Below are 22,499 nucleotides of genomic sequence, written 5' to 3'. Positions count from 1 at the left end.
CTGAAACCTACTCATGACCCTGTTACAGCTGACACCTACTAATGACCCTGTTACAACTGAAACCTACTAATGACCCTGTTACAGAATAAACCTACTAATGACCCCGTTACAACTGAAACCTACGAATGGCCCTGTTACAGAATAAACCTACTATTGACCCCGTTACAACTGAAACCTACGAATGGCCCTGTTACAGAATAAACCTACTATTGACCCTGTTACAATTTAAACCTACGAATGACCCTGTTACAGCTGAGACCTACTAATGACCCTGTTACAGATTAAACCTACTAATGACCCTGTTGCTACTGAAACCTACGAATGGCCCTGTTACAGAATAAACCTACTAATGACCCCGTTACAACTGAAACCTACGAATGGCCCTGTTACAGAATAAACCTACTATTGACCCTGTTACAATTTAAACCTACTTATGACCCTGTTACAACTGAAACCTACTAATGACCCTGTTTCAACTGAAACCTACTAATGACCCTGTTACAGATGAAACCTACTAATGACCCTGTTACAGATGAAACCTACTAATGACCCTGTTGCTACTTATGACCCTGTTTCAACTGAAACCTACCAATGACCCTGTTTCAACTGAAACCTACTAATGACCCTGTTACAGCTGAAACCTACTAATGACCCTGTTACAGATTAAACCTACTAATGACCCTGTTACAGATTAAACCTACTAATGACCCTGTTACAACTGAAACCTACTCATGACCCTGTTACAGCTGACACCTACTAATGACCCTGTTACAACTGAAATCTACTAATGACCCTGTTACAGATTAAACCTACTCATGACCCTGTTACAACTGAAACCTACGAATGGCCCTGTTACAGAATAAACCTACTATTGACCCCGTTACAACTGAAACCTACGAATGGCCCTGTTACAGAATAAACCTACTATTGACCCTGTTACAATTTAAACCTACGAATGACCCTGTTACAGCTGAGGCCTACTAATGACCCTGTTACAGATTAAACCTACTAATGACCCTGTTGCTACTGAAACCTACGAATGGCCCTGTTACAGAATAAACCTACTAATGACCCCGTTACAACTGAAACCTACGAATGGCCCTGTTACAGAATAAACCTACTATTGACCCTGTTACAATTTAAACCTACGAATGACCCTGTTACAGCTGAGACCTACTAATGACCCTGTTACAGATTAAACCTACTAATGACCCTGTTGCTACTTATGACCCTGTTACAACTGAAACCTACTAATGACCCTGTTACAGATTAAACCTACTAATGACCATGTTACAGATGAAACCTACTAATGACCCTGTTACAGATGAAACCTACTAATGACCCTGTTGCTACTTATGACCCTGTTACAACTGAAACCTACTAATGACCCTGTTACAGATGAAACCTACTAATGACCCTGTTACAGATTAAACCTACTAATGACCCTGATACAACTGAAACCTATTAATGACCCTGTTGCAACTGAAACCTACTAATGACCCTGATACAACTGAAACCTATTAATGACCCTGTTACAACTGAAACCTACTAATGACCCTGTTACAGATTAAACCTACTCATGACCATGTTACAGATGAAACCTACAAATGACCCTGTTGCTACTAATGACCCTGTTACAGATGAAACCTACAAATGATCCTGTTGCTACTAATGACCCTGTTACAACTTAAACCTACTAATGACCCTGTTACAACTGAAACCTACTAATGACCCTGTTTCAACTGAAACCTACTAATGACCCTGTTTCAACTGAAACCTACTAATGACCCTGTTACAGATGAAACCTACTCATGACCATGTTACAACTGACACATACTCATGACACTGTTACAACTGAAACCTACTCATGACCCTGTTGCTATTAATGACCCTGTTACAGCTGAAACCTACTAATGACCATGTTACAGATTAAACCTACTCCTGACCATGTTACAACTGACACATACTCATGACCCTGTTACAACTGAAACCTACTCATGACCCTGTTACAGCTGAAACCTTCAAATGACCCTGTTACAGCTGAAACCTACTAATGACCCTGTTACAACTGAAACCTACTTATGACCCTGTTACAGATGAAAACTACTAATGACCATCTTACAACATAAACCTAAAAATGACCATGTTACAACATAAACCTAAAAATGACCCTGTTACAGCTGAAACCTACCAATGACCCTGTTTCAACTGAAACCTACCAATGACCCTGTTTCAACTGAAACCTACTAATGACCCTGTTACAGCTGAAACCTACTAATGACCCTGTTACAGATTAAACCTACTCATGACCATGTTACAGATTAAACCTACTAATGACTCTGTTACAACTGAAACCTACTCATGACCCTGTTACAGCTGACACCTACTAATGACCCTGTTATAGATTAAACCTACTCATGACCCTGTTACAACTGAAACCTACTCATGACCCTGTTGCTACTGAAACCTACGAATGGCCCTGTTACAGAATAAACCTACTAATGACCCCGTTACAACTGAAACCTACGAATGGCCCTGTTACAGAATAAACCTACTATTGACCCTGTTACAATTTAAACCTACGAATGACCCTGTTACAGCTGAGACCTACTAATGACCCTGTTACAGATTAAACCTACTAATGACCCTGTTGCTACTTATGACCCTGTTACAACTGAAACCTACTAATGACCCTGATACAACTGAAACCTATTAATGACCCTGTTGCAACTGAAACCTACTAATGACCCTGTTACAACTGAAACCTACTAATGACCCTGATACAGATGAAACCTACTAATGACCCTGTTGCAACTAATGACCCTGTTACAGATTAAAACTACTAATGACCCTGTTACAACTGAAACCTACTCATAACCCTGTTACAGCTGACACCTACTAATGACCCTGTTATAGATTAAACCTACTCATGACCCTGTTACAACTGAAACCTACTCATGACCCTGTTACAACTGAAACCTACTAATGACCCTGTTACAACTGAAACATTCTAATGACCCTGTTACAGATGAAACCTACTAATGACCCTGTTGCTACTAATGACCCTGTTACTACAACTGAAACCTACTAATGACCCTGTTACAACTGAAACCTACGAATGGCCCTGTTACAGATTAAACCTACTATTGACCCTGTTACAACTTAAACCTACTAATGACCCCGTTACAACTGAAACCTACGAATGGCCCTGTTACAGAAAAAACCTACTATTGACCCTGTTACAATTTAAACCTACGAATGACCCTGTTACAACTGAAACCTACTAATGACCCTGTTACAGATTAAACCTACTAATGACCCTGTTACAGATTAAACCTACTAATGACCCTGATACAACTGAAACCTATTAATGGCCCTGTTACAACTGAAACCTACTAATGACCCTGATACAGATGAAACCTACTAATGACCCTGTTACAGCTTAAACCTACTAATGACCCTGTTACAACTGAAACCTACTCATGACCCTGTTATAGATTAAACCTACTCATGACCCTGTTACAACTGAAACCTACTCATGACCCTGTTACAACTGAAACCTACTCATGACCCTGTTACAACTGAAACATTCTAATGACCCTGTTACTACAACTGAAACCTACTAATGACCATGTTACAACTGAAACCTACGAATGGCCCTGTTACAGATTAAACCTACTATTGACCCTGTTACAACTTAAACCTACTAATGACCCCGTTACAACTGAAACCTACGAATGGCCCTGTTACAGAATAAACCTACTAATGACCCTGTTACAATTTAAACCTACGAATGACCCTGTTACAGATTAAACCTACTAATGACCATGTTACAGATGAAACCTACGAATGGCCCTGTTACAGAATAAACCTACTATTGACCCTGTTACAATTTAAACCTACGAATGACCCTGTTACAGATGAAACCTACTAATGACCCTGTTGCAACTGAAACCTACTAATGACCCTGTTATAGATAAAACCTACTCATGACCCTGTTACAACTTAAATCTACTAATGACCCCGTTACAGATGAAACCTACAAATGACCCTGTTGCTACTAATGACCCTGATACAACTGAAACCTACTAATGACCCTGTTATAGATAAAACCTACTAATGAACCCTGTTACAACTGAAACCAACTAATGACCCTGTTACAGATGAAACCTACAAATGACCCTGTTGCTACTAATGACCATGTTACAACTTAAATCTACTAATGACCCTGTTACAGATGAAACCTACAAATGACCCTGTTGCAACTAATGACCCTGTTACAACTGAAACCTACTAATGACCCTGTTACAGATGAAACCTACTAATGACCCTGTTACAGATTAAAACTACTAATGACCATGTTACAACATAAACCTAAAAATGACCCTGTAACAGATGAAAACACCTAATGACCCTGTTACAACTGAAACCTAAAAATGACCATGTTTCAACTGAAACCTAAAAATGACCCTGTTACAGATGAAACCTACTAATGACCCTGTTTCAACTGAAACCTACTAATGACCCTGTTTCAACTGAAACCTACTAATGACCCTGTTACAGATTAAACCTACTAAAGACCCTGTTACAGATTAAACCTACTAAAGACCCTGTTACAACTGAAACCTACTAATGACCCTGTTACAGATGAAACCTACTAATGACCCTGTTACAACTGAAACCTACTAATGACCCTGTTACAACTGAAACCTAAAAATGACCCTGTTACAGATTAAACCTACTATTGACCCTGTTACAGATGAAACCTACTAATGACCCTGTTACAGATGAAACCTACTAATGACCATGTTACAACTGAAACCTACTAATGAACCCTGTTACAACTGAAACCAACTAATGACCCTGTTACAGATGAAACCTACAAATGACCCTGTTGCTACTAATGACCATGTTACAACTTAAATCTACTAATGACCCTGTTACAGATGAAACCTACAAATGACCCTGTTGCAACTAATGACCCTGTTACAACTGAAACCTACTAATGACCCTGTTACAGATGAAACCTACTAATGACCCTGTTACAGATGAAAACTACTAATGACCATGTTACAACATAAACCTAAAAATGACTCTGTAACAGATGAAAACACCTAATGACCCTGTTACAACTGAAACCTAAAAATGACCCTGTTTCAACTGAAACCTAAAAATGACCCTGTTACAGATGAAACCTACTAATGACCCTGTTTCAACTGAAACCTACTAATGACCCTGTTTCAACTGAAACCTACTAATGACCCTGTTACAGATTAAACCTACTAAAGACCCTGTTACAGTTTAAACCTACTAAAGACCCTGTTACAACTGAAACCTACTAATGACCCTGTTACAGATGAAACCTACTAATGACCCTGTTACAACTGAAACCTACTAATGACCCTGTTACAACTGAAACCTAAAAATGACCCTGTTACAGATTAAACCTACTATTGACCCTGTTACAGATGAAACCTACTAATGACCCTGTTACAGATGAAACCTACTAATGACCATGTTACAACTGAAACCTACTAATGACCCTGTTACAGATGAAACCTACTAATGACCCTGTTACAACTGAAACCTACTAATGACCCTGTTACAGATTAAACCTACTAATGACCATGTTACAGATGAAACCTACTAATGACCATGTTACAACTTAAACCTACTAATGACCCTGTTACAACTGAAACCTACGAATGGCCCTGTTACAGATGAAACCTACTAATGACCCTGTTGCTACTAATGACCCTGTTACAACTGAAACCTAAAAATGACCCTGTTACAGATTAAACCTACTATTGACCCTGTTACAACTTAAACCTACTAATGACCCTGTTACAGCTGAAACCTACTAATGACCCTGTTACAACTTAAACCTACTAATGACCCTGTTACAGCTGAAACCTACTAATGACCCTGTTACAACTTAAACCTACTAATGACCCTGTTACAGATGAAACGTACAAATGACCCTGTTGCTACTAATGACCCTGTTACAGATGAAACCTACTAATGACCCTGTTACAACTGAAACCTACTAATGACCCTGTTACAGCTGAAACCTACTAATGACCCTGTTACAACTTAAACCTACTAATGACCATGTTACAGATGAAAACTACTAATGACCATGTTACAACTGAAACCTACTAATGACCCTGTTACAACTGAAACCTAAAAATGACCCTGTTTCAACTGAAACCTAAAAATGACCCTGTTACAGCTGAAACCTACTCATGACCCTGTTACAGATGAAAACTACTAAATGACCATGTTACAACTGAAACCTACTCATGACCCTGTTACAGATTAAACCTACTAATGACCCTGTTACAACTGACACCTACTAATGACCCTGTTACAGATGAAACCTACTAATGACCCTGTTACAGATTAAACCTACTAATGACCCTGTAACAAATGAAAACACCTAATGACCCTGTTACAATTGAAACCTACTAATGACCCTGTTACAGATGAAACCTACTAATGACCCTGTTTCAACTGAAACCTAAAAATGACCCTGTTTCAACTGAAACCTAGAAATGACCCTGTTACAGATGAAACCTACTAATGACCCTGTTACAACTGAAACCTACTAATGACCCTGTTACAGATTAAACCTACCAATGACCCTGTTACAGATGAAACCTACTAATGACCCTGTTACAACTGAAACCTACTAATGACCCTGTTACAGCTGAAACCTACCAATGACCCTGTTACAACTGAAACCTAAAAATGACCCTGTTTCAACTGAAACCTAAAAATGACCCTGTTACAGATGAAACCTACTAATGACCCTGTTGCTACTAATGACCCTGTTACAGCTGAAACCTACCAATGACCCTGTTACAACTGAAACCTAAAAATGACCCTGTTACAGATGAAACCTACTAATGACCCTGTTACAACTGAAACCTACTAATGACCCTGTTACAGATTAAACCTACTAATGACCCTGTTACAGATTAAACCTACTAAAGACCCTGTTACAACTGAAACCTACTAATGATCCTGTTACAGATTAAACCTACGAATGACCCTGTTACAACTGAAACCTAAAAATGACCCTGTTTCAACTGAAACCTAAAAATGACCCTGTTACAGATGAAACCTACTAATGACCCCGTTGCTACTAATGACCCTGTTACAGCTGAAACCTTCCAATAACCCTGTTTCAACTGAAACCTAAAAATGACCCTGTTACAGATGAAACCTACTAATGACCCTGTTGCTACTAATGACCCTGTTACAGCTGAAACCTACTAATGACCCTGTAACAACTGAAACCTACTAATGACCCTGTTACAGCTGAAACCTACTAATGACCCTGTAACAACTGAAACCTACTAATGACCCTGTTACAGATTAAACCTACTAATGACCCTGTTACAGATTAAACCTACTAATGACCCTGTTACAGATGAAACCTACTAATGACCCTGTTGCTACTAATGACCTTGTTACTACAACTGAAACCTACTAATGGCCCTGTTACAGATTAAACCTACTATTGACCCTGTTGACCATGGTGCTTGCCTACGGAGCTGTGAGGGGAACGGCACCGCAGTACCTCCAGGCTCTGATCAGGCCCTACACCCAAACAAGGGCACTGCGTTCATCCACCTCTGGCCTGCTCGCCTCCCTACCACTGAGGAAGTACAGTTCCCGCTCAGCCCAGTCAAAACTGTTTGCTGCTCTGGCCCCCCAATGGTGGAACAAACTCCCTCACGACGCCAGGACAGCGGAGTCAATCACCACCTTCCGGAGACACCTGAAACCCCACCTCTTCAAGGAATACCTAGGATAGGATAAAGTAATCCTTCTCACCCCCCCCCCTTAAATGATTTAGATGCACTATTGTAAAGTGGCTGTTCCACTGGATGTCAGAAGGTGAATTCACCAATTTGTAAGTCGCTCTGGATAAGAGCGTCTGCTAAATGACTTAAATGTAAATGTAAATGTAATGACCCCGTTACAACTGAAACCTACAAATGGCCCTGATACAGAATAAACCTACTATTGACCCTGTTACAATTTAAACCTACTAATGACCCTGTTACAGCTGAGAACTACTAATGACCCTGTTACAGATTAAACCTACTAATGACCCTGTTGCAACAGAAACCTACTAATGACCCTGTTACAGATGAAACCTACTATTGACCCTGTTACAACTGAAACCTACTAATGACCCTGTTACAGATGAAAACTACTAATGACCCTGTTACAGATGAAACCTACTAATGACCCTGTTGCTAATAATGACCCTGTTACAGATTAAACCTACTAATGACCCTGATACAACTGAAACCTACTAATGACCCTGTTACAGCTGAAACCTACTCATGACCCTGTTACAGATTAAACCTACTAATGACCCTGATACAACTGAAACCTACTAATGACCCTGTTACAGCTGAAACCTACTCATGACCCTGTTACAGATTAAACCTACTAATGACCCTGTTGCTATTAATGACCCTGTTACAACTGAAACCTACTCATGACCCTGTTACAACTGAAACCTACTCATGACCCTGTTACAGATTAAACCTACTATTGACCCTGTTACAACTGAAACCTAAAAATGACCCTGTTTCAACTGAAACCTAAAAATGACCCTGTTACAGATGAAACCTACTAATGACCCCGTTGCTACTAATGACCCTGTTTCAGCTGAAAACTAAAAATGACCCTGTTTGTCAGGACCCGGTTTCAAACCTGGGTCTCCGGAGTGAGAAACCGTCACTTAACCAACTGAGCCACGAATAGACAGCAGAACCCAGAAGATGAGGCAGACACAGCAGTACTTAAGACGGTGTATTTAATAAAGAAAAAAATCCTAAAATACAAAAAAAAAGGCAAATCCAAAAGGTGGTAGGAAAAACACAAAAAGACCTCAAAAGAAACTCACCAAAAATAAACAAAAACAAAAAAAAACAGAATACCACAAGAACTTCACCCGGAATCGACAAGAGCACACAGAACACTAGGGCAGGGTGCTAACATACAAACACAGAGCACAGAACTGAGGGAAACAAAGGGTTTAAATACAATCAGGGGAAACGAGACACAGGTGCAAATAATAATGGGGATCAAGGGAAAAACATAGGGACAAAAAGCACAATGGGGACATCTACTGACAAAAACCCGGAACAACCCTGGCCAAATCCTGACAGAATCCCCCCCCTAGGAACGGCTCCTGACGTTCCTGCCAGCTCTCTCAGGGTGGAGGACCCTGAACTGACGAATGAGGTCAGGGTCCAGGATGTCTTTGGCAGGAACCCAGGAGCGCTCCTCAGGACCGTAGCCTTCCCAGTCCACCAGATACTGCCAGGACCGCTGCACCCGGCGGGAATCCAGTATCCGGTGGACGGTATAAGCCGGCTGGCCTCCAATGACACGAGGCGGAGGGGGAGGTCTGTCTGCCGGGACAAGGGGAGAAAAAACAACAGGTTTTAACAATGACACATGAAATGTGGGATTAATCTTAAGGGATCTGGGTAAGTGTAGGCGATAAGAAACTGGGTTAACTCTCCTGGCAACCTTGAAGGGACCGATGTATTTTTGGGACAGCTTGCGAGACTCCACCTGTAGAGGTAAGTCTCTTGTGGAAAGCCAGACTCTCTGGCCGGGGCGCAGGGTAGGCCCGGGACGGCGACGTCTGTTGGCTTGTTGTTGATACCTCTGTGAGGAACGCATCAGATTAAGACGGGTCTTCCTCCACATAAGCCGACAGCGTCTGACGAACCTCAAGGCTGAAGGCACTCTGACTTCTGCCTCCTGGTCCGGGAACAATGGAGGAGCATAGCCAAACTGACACTCGTGCGGGGACATACCAGTGGAGGAGGAGCGCAAGGTGTTGTGCGCGTATTCGGCCCAAACAATAAAGGATGACCATGTGGACGGGTTGTCACGAGTCATACATCGGAGGGTGGTTTCCAGCTCTTGATTCATCCTCTCTGTTTGGCCGTTGGACTCCGGATGGTACCCTGAAGATAGACTGGCAGAAGCCCCCATGAGTTGGCAGAAGGCCTTCCAAAACATTGAGGCGAACTGGGGACCTCTGTCAGAAACCACATCTTGAGGAATGCCGAAGACTCGGAACACATGATTAATTACCAACTCAGCCGTTTCCTTGGCAGAAGGTAACTTAGTCAGAGGGACGAACCTGGCCGCCTTTGAAAACCTGTCGATTATGACTAGGATAGTAGTATTGCCATGGGATGGAGGAAGTCCAGTAATAAAGTCCAATGAGATATGGGACCAGGGTCTGTGGGGAACAGGTAAAGGGTGAAGGAGTCATTGAGGGCGGAGGTGAGAAGATTTGACCTGGCAGCACACGGGGCAGGCATTGACGAAAGTGGCAACGTCTTCTCTTATGGTAGGCCACCAGAACTTACGCTGGATGAACTCCAAGGTGCGACCTACGCCCGGATGACAGGTGAGGCGAGAGGAGTGCCCCCACAGAAGGACCTGAGTCCTCACTGCCTTGGGGACAAACAACCGATTGGCAGGGCCTCCTTTAGGGTCCGGTTCGCTAGCTTGAGCACGTCTCACGGTATCCTCAACTTGCCACGAGATCGGAGCCACAATCTTAGCAGCAGGAAGGACAGGCATTTCCGTGTCATCTCGAATGGCAGGAGCGTAGACTCGGGACAGGTTTGAGATTCTTCGACCCGGGCCGATAGGTGAGGATAAACTGGAATCGATTGAAGAAAAGAGACCGTCTAGCTTGTCTAGAGTTCAATCGCTTCGCCTGCTGGATATACTCCAGATTTTTGTGGTCCGTAAGCACTTGAAACGGGTGAGAAGCCCCCTCGAGCCAGTGTCTCCATTCCTTCAATGCCATCTTAACCGCTAGGAGTTCACGATCCCCCACATCGTAGTTCCTCTCAGTCGGGGTAAGCCGGTGTGAGAAGAAAGCGCACGGATGAAGCTTCTTGTCTTCACCCCTCTGAGACAGGACAGCTCCAACACCAACCTCTGATGCGTCTACCTCCACCACAAATGGTTCATCCGTAGTCGGTAGTATCAGGATGGGAGCAGAGGACGCGCTGCTTGAGTCCTTGGAAGGCCGTCTCAGCTTCTCTTCCCCACAAAAACCTTGCATTGCCACCTTTGGTTAAAGCTGAGAGAGGAGCTGCCACCAAACTGAAGTTCTTGATGAACTTGCGGTAAAAGTTTGTGAAGCCCAGGAAACGCTGAACATCCTTAACGGATTTGGGGGTGGGCCAATCCGCTACCGCCCCTACCTTCCTAGGGTCCATTTGGACTCGACCGGGTTCCACTACAAATCCCAGGAATTGTACTCGGGATGAATGGAATTCACATTTTTCCGGCTTAACGTACAGATGGCTGTCCAGGAGGCGTTTGAGTACTTGTCTGACATGCTTAGTGTGTTCCTGAAGGGAGTTCGAAAAGATGAGGATGTCATCCAAGTAAACGAACACAAATATGTTAAGCATATCCCTAAGCACATCGTTTATGAGCGCTTGGAACACCGCTGGGGCGTTGGTCAGGCCGAAGGGCATCACCAAGTATTCATAGTGACCAGTAGGCGTGTTGAAAGCGGTCTTCCACTCGTCACCAGGCCTGATCCGCACAAGATGGTATGCATTCCGCAGGTCAAGCTTAGTGAAAACAACTGCTTCCTGGAGCAGCTCAAAGGCTGTGGCCATAAGGGGTAGCGGGTAACGGTTACGGACGGTTATGTCATTGAGTCCCCGGTAGTCGATGCAAGGACGTAATCCACCGTCTTTCTTGGCCACAAAGAAAAACCCTGCTCCCGCCGGGAGGTGGATGGACGCATGAGGCCTGCTTCCAGAGCGTCCTTGATGTAGGTATCCATAGCAGCTCGTTCGGGTGGAGATAGGGAAAAGATCCGACCCCTGGGGGCAAGTGCCCGGAAACAGGTCGATGGGGCAATCGTAAGATCTATGGGGTGGTAGCATGGTGGCCCTCTGTTTGCTAAACACCAGTTTGAGGTCATGGTAACACTCGGGAACTCGGGTCAGGTCGATGGATTCTAAAGACTCGGGAGTAGAACTCGGGGAATTCTGGAAAATACAAGTAGCTTGGCACGTAGGACCCCACTGCTTGATAGTGCCCACAGACCAGTCGATGTGAGGGTTATGGCTGTGAAGCCAGGGGTATCCAAGGACGAGAGGGAACTCGGAACAGGAGATCAAATGAAAGTTCATCAATTCCTGGTGTTGTGAAACTGAAAGTCTCAAGGAGGTAGTGACATGAGTGACAAGTCCAGATCCCAAAGGGCTTCCATCCAATGTAGTAACCCTCATGGGGTCACTTAGAGGTTCAGAGGGAACGCCATTCTCCTTCGCCCAGACACCATCCATGAAGTTACCTGCGGCTCCAGAGTCTACCAAGGCTTGAAGGTGAAGCTTGTGGTTGTCCCAGGAGAGGGTGACTGGAATGAGCAGACGGGAGTTGGACGGATGGGAGGAGGTTATGTTTCCCGTTACAGTTCCCCCGGTCTGTACGGGACAGAGCGTTTCCCTGGAGCCCGGGACACGTGGAACGGAAATGGCCCGGTTTGCCGCAATATAGACAGCGTCGCTCCCTCATCCGGCGGTCTCTCTCAGCCTGGGAGATGCGTCCAATCTGCATGGGTTCCGGTGGAGCCAGCGATGATAAAGGTGGGGACTCGGAGCTGGGACTGATAGGAGCTAGAGGTCTACGGTTGAGTTTCTCTCTCTCAGACGCTGGTCAATGCGTGAGGCCAACTTGATCAGGGACTCGAGATTGTCCGGTGGTTCCCGAGTGGCCAGTTCATCTTGGATAGTGTCGGAAAGGCCTTTCAGAAAGCACACCGTGAGCGCCTCGTTGTTCCAGCCACTCGCTGCTGCCACCGTGCGGAACTGGATGGCATAGTCCGTCACGCTGCGCCAACCTTGATGGAGAGTCAGGAGCTGTTTGGCTGAGTCAGAACCACTGCTTGGGCCTTGAAACACTCGTTTGAATTCCTCAGCAAAGGCAGAGTAGCTGGCACAGCAGGAACTATGGGCATCCCACACAGCAGTAGCCCAGGCCAGGGCTTTTTCCGACAGCAGGGTGATGATATATGCGATCTTAGACCGGTCGGTGGGAAACGACGAGGGTTGCAGCTCAAAGGAGAGAGAACATTGAGTGAGAAAGCCTTTACAAGCACTTGGATCACCTGAGAACCGTTGGGGAGGTGGAAGACGAGGTTCAGCCAGGGGGTTAACTGCCATGGGTACGTGAACCTGAGGTACTGGGACGGAAACTGTTGCCGGAGTAAGTCGATCAGATATTTGCTTAACGGAAGTCAGCATCTCCGACAGAAGATGAGAATGTCTAGCCATTAAGGCCTCTTGCTGAACCAGGGCGGCTTCGTGGCGTTGGACAGTCTCCTGGTGGTGGGACAGCGTGGCAAAAAGGTCCTGGGAACTGGCTGCCTCTGGGTTCATTTTTGGCCCTGTGTTTCTGTCAGGACCCGGTTTCGAACCTGGGTCTCCGGAGTGAGAAACAGTCACTTAACCAACTGAGCCACGAATAGACAGCAGAACCCAGAAGATGAGGCAGACACAGCAGTACTTAAGACGGTGTATTTAATAAAGAAAAAAATCCTAAAATACAAAAAAAAAGGCAAATCCAAAAGGTGGTAGGAAAAACACAAAAAGACCTCAAAAGAAACTCACCAAAAATAAACAAAAACAAAAAAAAACAGAATACCACAAGAACTTCACCCGGAATCGACAAGAGCACACAGAACACTAGGGCAGGGTGCTAACATACAAACACAGAGCACAGAACTGAGGGAAACAAAGGGTTTAAATACAATCAGGGGAAACGAGACACAGGTGCAAATAATAATGGGGATCAAGGGAAAAACATAGGGACAAAAAGCACAATGGGGACATCTACTGACAAAAACCCGGAACAACCCTGGCCAAATCCTGACACTGTTTCAACTGAAACCTAAAAATGACCCTGTTACAGATGAAACCTACTAATGACCCTGTTGCTACTAATGACCCTGTTTCAGCTGAAAACTAAAAATGACCCTGTTTCAACTGAAACCTAAAAATGACCCTGTTACAGCTGAAACCTACTAAAGACCCTGTTACAACTGAAACCTACTAAAGACCCTGATACAACTGAAACCTACTAATGACCCTGTTGCTACTAATGACCCTGTTACAGATTAAACCTACGAATGACCCTGTTACAGCTGAAACCTACCAATGACCCTGTTACAACTGAAACCTAAAAATGACCCTGTTTGAACTGAAACCTAAAAATGACAATGTTACAACTGAAACCTACTAATGACCCTGTAACAACTGAAACCTACTAATGACCCTGTTACAACTGAAACCTAAAAATGACCCTGTTTCAACTGAAACCTAAAAATGACCCTGTTACAGATGAAACCTACTAATGACCCTGTTACAACTGAAACCTACTAATGACCCTGTTACAACTGAAACCTAAAAATGACCCTGTTTCAACTGAAACCTAAAAATGACCCTGTTACAGATGAAACCTACTAATGACCCCGTTGCTACTAATGACCCTGTTACAGCTGAAACCTACTAATGACCCTGTTACAGATTAAACCTACTAATGACCCTGTTACAGATTAAACCTACTAATGACCCTGTTACAGATTAAACCTACTAAAGACCCTGTTACAACTGAAACCTACTAAAGACCCTGTTACAGATTAAACCTACGAATGACCCTGTTACAACTGAAACCTAAAAATGACCCTGTTTCAACTGAAACCTAAAAATGACCCTGTTACAGATGAAACCTACTAATGACCCCGTTGCTACTAATGACCCTGTTACAGCTGAAACCTTCCAATGACCCTGTTTCAACTGAAACCTGAAAATGACCCTGTTACAGATGAAACCTACTAATGACCCTGTTGCTACTAATGACCCTGTAACAACTGAAACCTACTAATGACCCTGATACAACTGAAACCTACAAAGACCCTGTTACAGATTAAACCTACTAATGACCCTGTTACAGATTAAACCTACTAATGACCCTGTTACAGATGAAAACTACTAATGACCCTGTTACAGATGAAAACTACTAATGACCCTGTTGCTACTAATGACCTTGTTACTACAACTGAAACCTACTAATGGCCCTGTTACAGATTAAACCTACTATTGACCCTGTTGACCATGGTGCTTGCCTACGGAGCTGTGAGGGGAACGGCACCGCAGTACCTCCAGGCTCTGATCAGGCCCTACACCCAAACAAGGGCACTGCGTTCATCCACCTCTGGCCTGCTCGCCTCCCTACCACTGAGGAAGTACAGTTCCCGCTCAGCCCAGTCAAAACTGTTTGCTGCTCTGGCCCCCAATGGTGGAACAAACTCCCTCACGACGCCAGGACAGCGGAGTCAATCACCAACTTCCGGAGACACCTGAAACCCCACCTCTTCAAGGAATACCTAGGATAGGATAAAGTAATCCTTCTCACCCCCCTTAAATTATTTAGATGCACTATTGTAAAGTGGCTGTTCCACTGGATGTCAGAAGGTGAATTCACCAATTTGTAAGTCGCTCTGGATAAGAGCGTCTGCTAAATGACATAAATGTAAATGTAAATGTAATGACCCCGTTACAACTGAAACCTACAAATGGCCCTGATACAGAATAAACCTACTATTGACCCTGTTACAATGTAAACCTATTAATGACCCTGTTGCAACAGAAACCTACTAATGACCCTGTTACAGATGAAACCTACTAATGACCCTGTTTCAACTGAAACCTACTAATGACCCTGTTACAACTGAAACCTACTAATGACCCTGTTACAACTGAAACCTACTAATGACCCTGTTACAACTGAAACCTACTCATGACCCTGTTACAGATGAAAACTACTAATGACCCTGTTACAGATGAAACCTACTAATGACCCTGTTGCTACTAATGACCCTGTTACAGATGAAAACTACTAATGACCCTGTTACAGATTAAACCTACTAATGACCCTGTTGCTACTAATGACCCTGTTACAACTGAAACCTACTAATGACCCTGTTACAGCTGAAAACTACTATTGACCCTGTTACAACTGAAACCTACTAATGACCCTGTTACAGCTGAAACCTACTAATGACCCTGTTACAGAATAAACCTACTAATGACCCTGTTACAGCTGAGAACTACTAATGACCCTGTTACAGATGAAACCTACTAATGACCCTGTTACAGATGAAACCTACTAATGACCATGTTACAGATGAAACCTACTAATGACCCTGTTTCAACTGAAACCTACTAATGACCCTGTTACAACTGAAACCTACTAATGACCCTGTTACAACTGAAACCTACTAATGACCCTGTTACAACTGAAACCTACTCATGACCCTGTTACAGATGAAAACTACTAATGACCCTGTTACAGATGAAACCTACTAATGACCCTGTTGCTACTAATGACCCTGTTACAGATGAAAACTACTAATGACCCTGTTACAGATTAAACCTACTAATGACCCTGTTGCTACTAATGACCCTGTTACAACTGAAACCTACTAATGACCCTGTTACAGCTGAAAACTACTATTGACCCTGTTACAACTGAAACCTACTAATGACCCTGTTACAGCTGAAACCTACTAATGACCCTGTTACAGAATAAACCTACTAATGACCCTGTTACAGCTGAGAACTACTAATGACCCTGTTACAGATGAAAACTACTAATGACCCTGTTACAGATTAAACCTACTAATGACCCTGTTGCTACTAATGACCCTGTTACATCTGAAACCTACTAATGACCCTGTTACAGATGAAACCTACTAATGACACTGTTACAGCTGAGAACTTCTAATGACCCTGTTACAACTGAAACCTACTAATGACCCTGTTACAGATGAAACCTACTATTGACCCTGTTACAGATGAAACCTACTAATGACCCTGTTACAGATGAAACCTACTAATGACCCTGTTACAACTGAAACCTACTAATGACCCTGTTACAACTGAAACCTACTAATGACCCTGTTACAGATGAAACCTACTATTGACCCTGTTACAGATGAAACCTACTAATGACCCTGTTACAACTGAAACCTACTCATGACCCTGTTACAGATGAAAACTACTAATGACCCTGTTACAGATGAAACCTACTAATGACCCTGTTGCTACTAATGACCCTGTTACAGATGAAAACTACTAATGACCCTGTTACAGATTAAACCTACTAATGACCCTGTTACAGATTAAACCTACTAATGACACTGTTACAGATGAAACTTACTAATGACCCTGTTACAGATGAAAGCTAATGTTTAGACAAGTGCTACTTCTCTCTAACCAGGCAGTCCGCAGAGGACAGAGTGTCGTCTCCCTCTTCCACCATCGTCCCGAGTAAACACACATGATTTAAACTAATTGCATGTTTAACGGAAGATCATGATTAGTTTATTATTGGGAGTCATGTGTGTTAGCTGGGTGAATTATGACACCAATAGGGCCAGTGGTAATATCGTATCAGTACCTCAGCATCGTGGTAATATCGTATCAGCACCTCAGTATGGTGGTAATATCGCATCAGCACCTCAGTATGGCGGTAATATCGGATCAGCACCTCAGCATGGTGGTAATATCGTAACAGCACCTCAGTATGGTGGTAATATCGGATCAGCACCTCAGTATGGTGGTAATATCGTATCCGCACCTCAGCATGGTGGTAATATCGGATCAGCACCTCAGTATGGTGGTAATATCGTATCAGCACCTCAGTATGGTGGTAATATCGCATCAGCACCTCAGTATGGTGGTAATATCGCATCAGCACCTCAGTATGGTGGTAATATCGGATCAGCACCTCAGTATGGTGGTAATATCGCATCAGCACCTCAGTATGGCGGTAATATCGGATCAGCACCTCAGCATGGTGGTAATATCGTATCAGCACCTCAGTATGGTGGTAATATCGGATCAGCACCTCAGTATGGTGGTAATATCGTATCCGCACCTCAGCATGGTGGTAATATCGGATCAGCACCTCAGTATGGTGGTAATATCGTATCAGCACCTCAGTATGGTGGTAATATCGTATCAGCACCTCAGTATGGTGGTAATATCGCATCAGCACCTCAGTATGGTGGTAATATCGGATCAGCACCTCAGTATGGTGGTAATATCGGATCAGCACCTCAGTATGGTGGTAATATCGCATCAGCACCTCAGTATGGTGGTAATATCGGATCAGCACCTCAGTATGGTGGTAATATCGCATCATGAGATCCCTGGGGATTCTCATCCCTGTTTACATCCCTCGGAGCCTTGAAGCCTCAGGAGGCAGTTCCAGATGATGTCATTACAGTCTTAATTCCGTTGCCCCTAACAACAATGTCAGCGGCCATCTTGTCATTGGCACGGTTATTACTAAATGTACGTGATTTCTAGATCACGTAACTGAGATGAATCCACCGACACGATTCATGAACTAGACCGAGTGGAATCAGCCAGTTAGACTGTTGAAATAATGACACGCTGACATTGTTGTTAGGGGCAACGCGAGAAAAATGAAGAAAGTACTTAGTTGCCACAGTAACAGAGGCATTGGGTGTTTAGCTGGCATGTGGTGGTTTTAAATAGATCGAGCATGCAGCTCAGCACACACACACACACACACACACAGACCATTTTCAACATGCAATAACTCACAGCAGGCACTTTACACACATGGCTGCCCTTTCTCCCTGTCTGTCTGTCACACACACACGGACACACACACGGACACACACACGGACACACACATTTCTTTGGGCCCAGAGGTTTTGGTAGAGACCGAGTCCACTCAGGGAGGTAATTTATCATAGTGCTATTAATACCAGTCGCTGCCATCTTACTTTATACACACACACACACACACACACACACACACACACACGAGACATGGCACTATATCACTGCTATCCTACTGTATGTAAGTAATGCAGCTATGGTACGGTAGGCATCATGGTACGGTAGGGATCATGGTACGAAAGGCAGCATGGTACGATAGGCATCATGGTACGATAGGCATTATGGTACGGTAGGCATCATGGTACGGTAGGGATCATGGTACGAAAGGCAGCATGGTACGATAGGCATCATGGTATGGTAGGCATCATGGTATGGTAGGCATCATGGTATGGTAGGCATCATGGTAAGATAGGCATCATGGTACGATAGGCATCATGGTACGAAAGGCATCATGGTACGATAGGCATCATGGTAAGATAGGCATTATGGTACGATAGGCATTATGGTACGATAGGGATCATGGTACGATAGGCATCATGGTACGATAGGGATCATGGTACGATGGGCATCATGGTACGATAGGGATCATGGTAAGATAGGCATCATGGTACGATGGGCATCATGGTACGATAGGCATCATGGTACGATAGGCATCATGGTACGAAAGGCATCATGGTACGAAAGGCATCATGGTACGATAGGCATCATGGTAAGATAGGCATCATGGTACGATAGGCATCATGGTACGATAGGGATCATGGTACGATAGGCATCATGGTACGATAGGCATCATGGTACGGTAGGCATCATGGTACGATAGGCATCATGGTAAGATAGGCATCATGGTAAGATAGGCATCATGGTATGATGGGCATCATGGTACGATAGGGATCATGGTACGATGGGATCATGGTGAAAGGCATCATGGTACGATAGGCATCATGGTAAGATAGGCATTATGGTACGATAGGCATCATGGTACGATAGGGATCATGGTACGATAGGCATCATGGTACGATAGGCATCATGCTACGGTAGGCATCATGGTACGATAGGGATCATGGTAAGATGGGCATCATGGTACGATGGGCATCATGGTATGATGGGCATCATGGTACGATAGGGATCATGGTACGATGGGATCATGGTACGAAAGGCATCATGGTACGATAGGCATCATGGTACGGTAGGCATCATGGTACGATGGGCATCATGGTACGATAGGGATCATGGTACGGTAGGCATCATGGTACGGTGGGCATCATGGTACGATAGGCATCATGGTACGGTAGGCATCATGGTACGATGGGCATCATGGTACGGTGGGCATCATGGTACGGTAAGGATCATGGTACGATAGGGATCATGGTAAGATAGACATCATGGTAAGACAGGCATCATGGTACGGTAGGCATCATGGTACGATGGGCATCATGGTACGATAGGGATCATGGTACGGTAGGCATCATGGTACGGTAAGGATCATGGTACGATAGGGATCATGGTACGGTAGGGAGAATGGTACGGTAGGGCATCATGGTAAGATAGGCATCATGGTAAGATAGGCATCATGGTACGGTAGGGCATCATGGTAAGATAGGCATTATGGTACGATAGGGATCATGGTACACTGCACGTACATATCACTACATTTCAACAGCCTTCATTTGAGATTCAGCACTGCTATGTCAGTATCTATAAAATGTGGTTCTGTTGATAAGCATCGCTATTTTAATCTCCGTAAATACGTTCGACGCAAGAGGAAGTTACCACACAGCTACTACAAACTGAAATGTAACAAGTCTTGTAGCAGATGGTGAAATTTGACCATTTCTCTACACGGCGATTCGCTCCATTTTATGTATTACCCTGACAACAACACACTATTTATGGTCCCTGGCCCTATCTCATTTTCATGTTGATACCAAGAATAAAGACACCACATGCAGAGAGAAGATAACAGCGGCGGCAAGCTAACGCAGAGGCAAGCTAACGCAGAGGCAAGCTAACGCAGAGGCAAGCTAATGCAGAGGCAAGCTAACGCAGAGGCAAGCTAACGCAGAGGCAAGCTAACGCAGAGGCAAGCTAACAGCAGAAGCAAGCTAACGCAGAGGCCAGCTAACAGCAGAGACAAGCAAACAGCAGAGGCAAGCTAACGCAGAGACAAGCAAACAGCAGAGACAAGCTAACAGCAGAGACAAGCTAACAGCAGAGGCAAGCTAACAGCAGAGTCAAGCTAACAACAGAGACAAGCTAACAGCAGAGGCAAGCTAACAGCAGAGACAAGCAAACAGCAGAGTCAAGCAAACAGCAGAGGCAAGCTAACAGCAGAGACAAGCTAACAGCAGAGGCAAGCTAACAGCAGAGACAAGCTAACAGCAGAGACAAGCTAACAGCAGAAGCAAGCTAACAGCAGAGACAAGCTAACAGAAGAGACAAGCTAACAGCAGAGACAAGCTAACAGCAGAGAGAAGCTAACAGCAGAGACAAACTAACGCAGAGACAAGCAAATGCAGAGACAAGCTAACTGCAGAGACAAGCTAACAGCAGAGACAAGCTAACAGCAGAGACTAGCTAACACAGAGACAAGCTAATGCAGAGACTAGCTAACGCAGAGACAAGCTAACAGCAGGCAGAGACTAGCTAACACAGAGACAAGCTAACAGCAGAGACTAGCTAACACAGAGACAAGCCAACAGCAGAGACTAGCTAACACAGAGACAAGCTAACGCAGAGGCAAGCTAACGCAGAGGCAAGCTAACAGCAGAGACAAGCTAATGCAGAGACAAGCTAACAGCAGAGACAAGCTAACAGCAAAGACAAGCTGATGCAGAGACTAGCTGACACAGAGACAAGCTAACGCAGAGACAAGCTAACTGCAGAGACAAGCTAACAGCAGAGACAAGCTAACAGCAGAGACAAGCTAATGCAGAGACTAGCTGACACAGAGACAAGCTAACGCAGAGACAAGCTAACTGCAGAGACAAGCTAACAGCAGAGACAAGCTAACAGCAGAGAGAAGCTAACAGCAGAGACAAACTAACGCAGAGACAAGCTAACTGCAGAGACAAGCTAACAGCAGAGACAAGCTAACAGCAGAGACTAGCTAACACAGAGACAAGCTAATGCAGAGACTAGCTAACGCAGAGACAAGCTAACAGCAGGCAGAGACGAGATAACACAGAGACAAGCTAACAGCAGGGATTAGCTAACACAGAGACAAGCCAACAGCTGAGGCTAGCTAACACAGAGACAAGCAAACAGCAGAGACTAGCTAACACAGAGACAAGCTAATGCAGAACACCACCAACCAGCTCTGATTTTCACCTGCAGATTCAAATTAGTGATCCGCAGATAGGTCTCTGTCTCGGTGACGAAGATAGCCTTACTGTTGTGTTCTTGTTTCACTGGAATATGTTTATATTATTCTGATATATAATTATAATGTAATATATTTTTATAATAATGGGGAGAAAAAATAAAATAATAATAATAATAATTGTGAAACAAGAACATTTTACAGACCTTTCATTGTTGTGAGGTCCACCTGACCTATACAGCAATACAGAGACATTCACAAAGAGAGAGAAAGAGAGAGAGACAGAGACAGAGACAGGGAAATAGGGAGAGGGAGAGAGACAGACAGACAGACAGACAGACAGACAGACAGACAGACAGACAGACAGACAGACAGAC

The 22,499-nt window shown here is 44.0% G+C and overlaps 1 protein-coding gene across 1 annotated transcript in view; it reads right to left on the bottom strand.

Annotated features, from left to right (window-relative positions):
- LOC135503858 (putative uncharacterized protein DDB_G0290521) overlaps window positions 1-22,499 on the bottom strand; it is a 132,699-nt gene that overhangs the window by 79,218 nt on the left and 30,982 nt on the right. Inside the window, exon 2 of the mRNA XM_064922027.1 lies at window positions 22,329-22,355. Coding sequence (XP_064778099.1) covers window positions 22,329-22,355 — 27 coding nt within the window. The remainder of the gene's footprint in view (window positions 1-22,328; window positions 22,356-22,499) is intronic.

The sequence above is a fragment of the Oncorhynchus masou genome, chromosome 18 (assembly GCF_036934945.1).
Source record: "Oncorhynchus masou masou isolate Uvic2021 chromosome 18, UVic_Omas_1.1, whole genome shotgun sequence".
In the NCBI taxonomy this organism is placed as follows: Eukaryota; Metazoa; Chordata; class Actinopteri; order Salmoniformes; family Salmonidae; genus Oncorhynchus; species Oncorhynchus masou.
The sequence above is the reverse complement of the archived record's forward strand: the minus strand, read 5'-3'. Positions and strand labels throughout refer to the sequence as shown.